Source organism: Ornithorhynchus anatinus, chromosome 3 (genome assembly GCF_004115215.2).
Source record: "Ornithorhynchus anatinus isolate Pmale09 chromosome 3, mOrnAna1.pri.v4, whole genome shotgun sequence".
NCBI lineage: Eukaryota > Metazoa > Chordata > Mammalia > Monotremata > Ornithorhynchidae > Ornithorhynchus > Ornithorhynchus anatinus.
In genome coordinates, this window is record NC_041730.1 from 52,267,493 (window position 1) to 52,274,211 (window position 6,719).

The following is a 6,719-nucleotide window of genomic DNA, read 5'->3' on the forward strand; positions in this document are numbered from 1 at the left end:
CAGTGCTTAATACGGTGCTTGGCACATAGTAAGCGCTTAGACAAACTCCTAACAATAATAAGGATTGTGATATTTGTTATATTCCAGAATTTCATTGTCTGTGATCTTGTCTTACCATCTGATGTTGAGTAGGGTCCGTAAAATGATGCAGTCGGAAGGGACTGCTCTGGAAGCCAGGTGTGGGGGCCCGTTTAAGGTCCAAGTCTCCCAGCCGGAAGCAGCGTGGCTCAGTGGAAAGAGCACGGGCTTTGGAGTCAGGGCTCATGAGTTCGAATCCCAGCTCTGCCACTTGTCGGCTGTGTGACTGTGGGCAAGTCACTTAACTTCTCCGTGCCTCAGTTCCCTCATCTGTAAAATGGGGATTAAGACTGTGAGCCCCACGTGGGACAACCTGATTCCCCTATGTCTACCCCAGCGCTTAGAACAGTGCTCGGCACATAGTAAGCGCTTAACAAATACCAACATTATTATTGGTTGGACAACACTTCAGCCCTGTAGACACTCAGTTTGGTTTTCAGCCTGATATCATTTTTGCCAACCCATTCTGACTGACAGTCTCCTGTCAACTGTTTGACTATTTTCTATTTCCTTGTCTATCATTCTGTTGTTGATCGGTGTGCTGCCTGTGTAGCAGAATCCTGTCAGAGGTTTTAACCTCTGGCCTGCCAAAATGAATGTTTGGTTGTGTGAATGGCTTAAATAGTGCAGGCTGATATATCACCTCCATTTTCTTTTGACTTATCATCAGCCCGGGACGCCTGATTGATTCAATGAAACGGTTTACAAGTTTTTGCTCACAGGGTAACATGAGCAAGTCCCAGGTGCATTTTGTGGGAGTCAGTCTGAATTTCCCTGATCCCAGAGGGCTTCTCTGCGGGACCGGCGATCTCCCTCGCTTGGTCCAGAACCGTTGTACTCCTTTCCCAAGTCTGTGTGAACCCCATTTCCACGAAGGACTGGCAGAATACAGGAGCAGTAGCGGAACAGTGGCACGGGAGGTCTTCTGCTGAAAATCGAGAAACATAAACACGCCTGGTTCCATCTGAGTAACAGACTGGACGTGGGCCAGCTGCAACCCAGATGACCCGTTAGCACTCTTGGACGAGTGGCCACCCTTTAGGGGCCACACGGGAAGGGAAGAAAGACCCTGCCCCCAACCTTCCTACAAATCCAAAGTTTTGCTTTTTACTGACTGCACGTACAAAGTACAAAATGAAACAGAAAGAAAAGGAAGGATGAATGAAAGAAAAACACTGATTCCCTCCCTCTTGCCAGTGTTTTCCCCTCTCTGACTCTGCTTTCTTTTTGTAAAAAATGGGATTTGTTAAGCACTTACTCTGTGTCAGGCAATCTACTAAGCTCCGGGGTAGATACAAAGAGAAGCAGCATGGCTCAGTGGAAAAGAGCACGGGCTTAGGAGTCAGAGGTCATGGGTTCTAATCCCAGTTCCCCACCTGTCAGCTGTGTGACTTTGGGCGAGTCACTTGAACTTCTCTATGCCTCATTTCCCTCATCTGTAAAATGGGGATTAAGACTGTGAGCTCCACGAGGGACAACCTGATCACCTGTATCCCCCCCCCAGTGCTTGGTACAGTGCTTCGCACATAGTAAGTGCTTAACAAATACGAGCATTATTATTATTATTACAGAATAAGCCGGTTGGACACAGACCGTGTCCCGCATGGAGTTCACAGCCCACATGTGAGCCTCAGTTTTATCTGCGTTTTACCGATGAGGGAACTGAGACAGAGAAACTGAGATGCGGTAACTGAGACAGACTTGCCCAAGGTCACACCGCAGATAACTGGCTCTGCCAGGATTGGAACCCAGGTCCTCTGACTCCCAGGCCTGTGCTCTTTGCATTAGGCCATGCCACTTCTTACATTCTATGCTCTCTCACCCCGTCCATCAATTATAGTCTGTGGGAGGAGGACGAGGAATGAAAACTCAGTAAGCGCTTAACAAATACCATTACAAAACAAACGAACAAAACTCATCAGACACACTGATTGATAGTCCTGTAGCAAGACATGGAACTACTCATTCATTCAATAATATTTATTGAGCGCTTACTATGTGCAGAGCACTGTACTAAGCGCTTGGAATGTACAAATCGGCAACAGATAGAGACAGTCTACTTCATGGTGATTCTCTGGTCCCTCAAGGGAATCCACTTTGGATTCAAACAGGCTCCAGCTGGGGAGAGGGAGAGTGATATCTGCCCTGGGGGAGGGGAGGAGGGCAGCCCCACTCCTCCCTGTCCCGTTAAGCTCTGCTCCAGCTTCCCTGCCATCTCTGAAAAGGGCCCACGACTGGGCCTGTCCCTTGCAGGTGCAGAAGAATCATCTGGTTTGAAAGAAACCTGGAAGGTGAGGGACGATATGCTCTGAGCTCCGTAGAGAACCGAGGCCTGGGGCCCGAGTCGCCAAGGGGACCCAGGGGGAAGTGCCAGCCTTGTCCCGGCCCTGACTCTTGTCTATCGTGTGACCTTGGAGAAGTCACTTCACTTCTCTGTGCTTCAGTTACCTCATCTGCAAAATGGGGATTGAGACTGTGAGCACCACGAAGGGCAGGGACTGTGTCCAACCCCATTTGCTTGTTTCCACCTCACCGCTTAATACAGTGACTAAATGTTGTAAGCACTTAACAAATAACATTATTATTATTCTTGTCACCATGGATTAGATGAAGGGCTGGGAAGGCTCAGGCCCTTCTTCTTCCTTTCTTCCCTCCCATCGCAGCCTCCTCTGCTCCTCTGAGCCCCTCTCCTTTCTACCCTGGCTGAGCCTTGCAGCTCCCTTCGACTGGGCCGCAGAACGGGCTGCCTAGAATCTTGGTTCATCAGCGGCGGACTCGTCACTGGGCCACCCAGAAGCACGGAGCTCAGTCCCGCCCCTGAGTTTTTTTGAAAAAAAGAAGCATTCTCACGTGACTGCACCCCTGTGGCTTCTGGGGTGAGTTCGCTCCTGGGCCGCTGTATTCTTCAGAGAATCCTGCTGTGTTGCACCTTACAAGCCGTCAGGGTTTCTGACTCGCAGCTTGCAAAATGCTACGGAAAAAAGGGTTACTGGAATTTTGGATTATTAAGAGAAAAGTTTGAAGGATTTTTTTTTTTTCTGAAAAATGACCTCTTCTCTCCTTTCCCGCAATTTGTCCTTCAAGACTAGGGCCTTGGGGCTGACTGAGAAGCAAGGCCTCGTGTAGGCACCAGGCCAGGGAGACAAAAGGACCTGGGTTTTAATCCCAGTTCTGCCAATTGCTTGCTACGTGACCTTGGGCAGGTCACTTAACTTCTCTGTGTCTCGGTCTCTTCAACTATTAAAATGGGGATATCCGTTCTCCCTCCTACTTAGCCTGTGAGCCCTATGTGGGACAGGGACTGTGAGTGACCTAGTTAACTTGTATCTCTACCAGGGCTTAGAACAGTGTTTGACATATAGCAAGTGCTTAACAAATATAAAAAAAAGTACTATTGCCCCCCGACCCTCTAATTCCCCATCTCCATCTGCCTTAAAACCTCAACCTTCCCCAGACTGGTCTCGGGACCCAGAAGCCGGAGCTAGGAAGCGACTGGAGCTTTGAGGAGTTGGAAGGGGCCTTACCAAAACAGAGGAGTCGATCTGTTGCTCCTGCCAGATGTCACTCTTTGATGAATTTGAGAATGGCCAGCTCACAGATTTCTGCCAGTTCAGCTCCTCCGCCTCCAAACACACAACAGGGGATCCACTGGCCCAGGGTCACCAGATCCACAGGAAGGAGGAGAACGCGGCTCATCGGCCGCCCCCTCCACCCCGGCCTTCGCTCTGTGTATTCTTGCTCTGCCCTGACGCTGTCAGACTCCAAAGGGCAGGAGCTGGGTTTCCTCCTCTGCCTCTCCACCCCTCGCTGCCCAGTCCAGACTACGTGTGTACATACGTGTAGTTGTGCAAGCGTGAGCGTCTGACCTCTCCCACACGCTGTCAGCGTGTCTGGAGCAGAAGCTCTGCCTCCTCCTCCTGCGTCCCTTCCTCCAGCCAGGGCTCTGCTATAATAATCATCATAATAATGGTATTTGTTGAGCGCTCCCTGGGCGCCGAGCACTGTTCTAAAGCACTGGGGTAGATACAAGGCAAGCAGGTTGTCCCTGGTGGGGCTCTCAGTCTTAACTTCTCTGGGCCTCGGTTCCCTCCTCTGTAAAATGAGGATTAAGTGGCTTGCCCAAGGTCACACGGCAGACAAGCGGCGCAGCCGGGATTAGAACTCAACTCACGACCTCCGACTCCCAGGCCCGTGCTCTTTCCGCTGAACCACGCTGCTTCTCCGAGCTCCGTAGAGCTAGGAACCCTTGAAGTCATCACTTCACCTCTCAGTGACAGAGCACGGGGGCGTCGAGGGAAATCCTTCCCTGGGCCTAGACTCTCTCCCCTGCCTCATTCTTCTCTCTTCTCTCCCTACATCCCACCTCCTTCCCCTCCCCCATTTCCTGGAGCCTCTCCTCTCCCTCCCCTCTGGTCCCCTCCCCCGTCTCCCCCTCTGCCCCGGAAGCCCCTGCGGTTTGCTGGCTGCCATCTCCGGGTTAATGCTGAGCTGGAGGAGCTGGGGGCGGGTGGGGTTCCTGGGGCGCAGGGCTGAGGGGGCAAGGTCGATCCCAGAGTGGGCCAGGTTAAACCCCACCAGCCACGGCCAGGCTCTCGCCCTAGATGGCTTCAGCTTGACCGACGACGACGGAGGAATGGAGACACATCATCCACGGCTAACAACTACGTCCTCCTCCGGCAACAGCAGTAGCAACTGTTTCCTCATCGCAGGTAAGATGGTGTGTCATGGGGGGCTCTAGCTCTGCGAGCGAATGGGTGGGGTGTGGTCTTTGCCATCCCGATGGCTGGGAAATGGCAAGGTGGGAGTAGTCCGGGTGGGGGTGATCCCAGGGACCCCAGGGAGTAACGAGACCCAAAGGTCAGGCGACAGAGGAAGAGCAGAAAGGGTTCTCGGGGCTAAAGACCGAGACCAGGGAGGGAGAGGGAGGCTGGGGTCGGTGAGGAAATTGGAGGTTGAGTCCCGGGTGGGAGTGGGAGGCTGAACCCAGGGAGGGGGGCGGAGGCTGAGCCGGGGAAGGGAGCTGGAGGCTTCAGGGAGCACCTTGGAAGGGAGCACCTTGGGCTCTGGGTGGAGAGGAAGAGGGCGGACGTAGACTGGGACCTGGGACTGGGAGGCTTGGGGAGAGATCTGAAGGGAAAGCGTGGGCCTGGGAGGCAGCTGAAGATTGAGAACTAGGGCAGAGTTGGGCGGTGAGGTTACGGGGACAGAAGGCTAGAGACGGGGAGGAATCCAGCGGCGCAGCCCATTCTCCCTGGCCTGTCAGTCCCCTAACCTTGGCCTGTCCCTGCAGGGATCCCTTGCCTGAAGGAGGCCTGGGTGCTATGGGGGCTGTTTGGGGTCATGGCGCTGCTGTTTCTTCTCTCCCTCATCGGCCATCTAGCCCGCTGGGTGAAGGACTGCAGAGAGGGTACCCCCGAGCCAGGAAGGTGAGTGAGTCTGAAGGGGGGCTCCAGAGATCGGAAATGTGGGGAGAGTCTGGAAAACCTGGTCACGGGCCCTGCCCCGTATGGACAATTAGGACTCCCCGCCAGCCCAACCAGGCCTCCCTGCCGGTGGTCCGGGAAATCACCCCCTTCCCCCGCTCCACCCAAATTTCTGTTGCAGAGTCCCGGGCTTTGCAGAGGAGGTGCCGCTGTACGGGAATCTGCCATATCTGCAGACGGGTGAGGGGCCCAGAGGCTGGGGAGGACTCGCTGAACCGGGAGACGGGTGAGGGACAGCGGGGAGGGGAGCAGGGGTAGGAGGGTGAGAGGCCGCTTGTCCCGCCATCTTTCTCAGGACGGCTGCCCAAGGAGCCCGATTCCAACCTTCAGGAACCCCAGACCAACCGCAAAGAACGGGTGAGCGACCCCCCGGTGGGGAGGGCAGAAGGGCCCGGCAGAGGGGGTTGGGAAAACATGAGAGCTGGGTGGGACTGAGGGACGGGAGAAGGGGAGGGGAGTCAATCAATCCATCAGGGCCTATCGTGTTCGGAGCGCAGTACTAAATGGATGGGAGACGACAGTCCTATAGAGGGGGTCTCCCCTACGCATCCCGCTGACCCGTTTCCCCCTCCTCCAGGCTGGGGAGGAGCTCCTGTGCTACGCCAGCCTTCGGGGGCAGTCCTTGGCCGGCCCGGCCCCAGCTTCAGCTCCCACCGCCGGCCCTTCGCCGGCTCCGGCCCTGCAGTATTCGGACGTTGTGATGGGGCCCACCCTGGAGCCGGCCACGGACCCGCGGGCGCCCCGGGAGCCGGAGCTCTATGCCTCCGTGGATTCCCAGAAGCGCTGCACCGCCTTCCCAGACCAGGACTATGCTAACAGTCACTGTGGACTTCCCAGGGAGGGCTGAGGCCGGCTGGGCCCAACCGGCTCCGCTCGCTGCCAGAACGCCCCGAGGCCCCGGCCTGCCTGGCCCAGGACAGCCGGACGGTCAGGTCACTGGGCCTGGGACCGACGGGGAGACCGTTGAGGGGAGACGACGGGGTACGGGGCTCGGAGGATGCGGTCTTTGGCGGAGGGGTTGGGTGGAGGGGGCGGGGAGACACCGCTGCCAGTCCAGCCCTCTGCCCTGGGGCAGGGATCAGCTCGCCAAGGCAATGGGAACTGGTCTTTCCCCTAAAGGTTTCCCTTCCAATAAAGATGTTGGTCCTTCTCCACGGA

At 55.4% G+C, this 6,719-nt stretch overlaps 1 protein-coding gene and 1 long non-coding RNA gene across 5 annotated transcripts; one reads left to right on the forward strand and one right to left on the reverse strand.

The window, feature by feature from the left end:
• Window positions 1–318: 318 nt before the first annotated feature.
• Window positions 319–4,094, reverse strand: LOC114810207. 4 transcript variants are annotated; one of them, XR_003757936.1, is made up of 4 exons: window positions 3,603–4,094; window positions 2,929–3,049; window positions 799–1,006; window positions 319–348 (listed from the first exon to the last, which is right to left on the reverse strand). It is a non-coding gene; the product is annotated as an uncharacterized LOC114810207 (long non-coding RNA). The 4 variants fall into 4 exon arrangements; XR_003757937.1 differs by lacking the exon at window positions 319–348 and having other exon boundaries at window positions 406–1,003; XR_003757935.1 differs by lacking the exon at window positions 319–348 and having other exon boundaries at window positions 406–1,006.
• Window positions 4,095–4,520: 426 nt separating this feature from the next.
• SIT1 (signaling threshold regulating transmembrane adaptor 1) lies at window positions 4,521–6,719 on the forward strand. Its single transcript, XM_029060980.1, has 5 exons — window positions 4,521–4,787; window positions 5,369–5,504; window positions 5,683–5,741; window positions 5,857–5,918; window positions 6,139–6,719. Exons 1-5 carry the CDS (start codon window positions 4,559–4,561, stop codon window positions 6,406–6,408), a joined length of 756 nt encoding a protein of 251 aa, XP_028916813.1. The 5' UTR covers window positions 4,521–4,558; the 3' UTR covers window positions 6,409–6,719.

Bases quoted from the DNA above. Each gene is read 5' to 3' on its own strand.
- SIT1 (XM_029060980.1), top strand. From the start codon at position 4,559: ATGCTGAGCTGGAGGAGCTGGGGGCGGGTGGGGTTCCTGGGGCGCAGG. The intron at 5,742-5,856 runs GTGAGGGGCCCA...CATCTTTCTCAG, and splicing joins TCTGCCATATCTGCAGACGG to GACGGCTGCCCAAGGAGCCC. The intron at 5,919-6,138 runs GTGAGCGACCCC...CCCCTCCTCCAG, and splicing joins AGACCAACCGCAAAGAACGG to GCTGGGGAGGAGCTCCTGTG.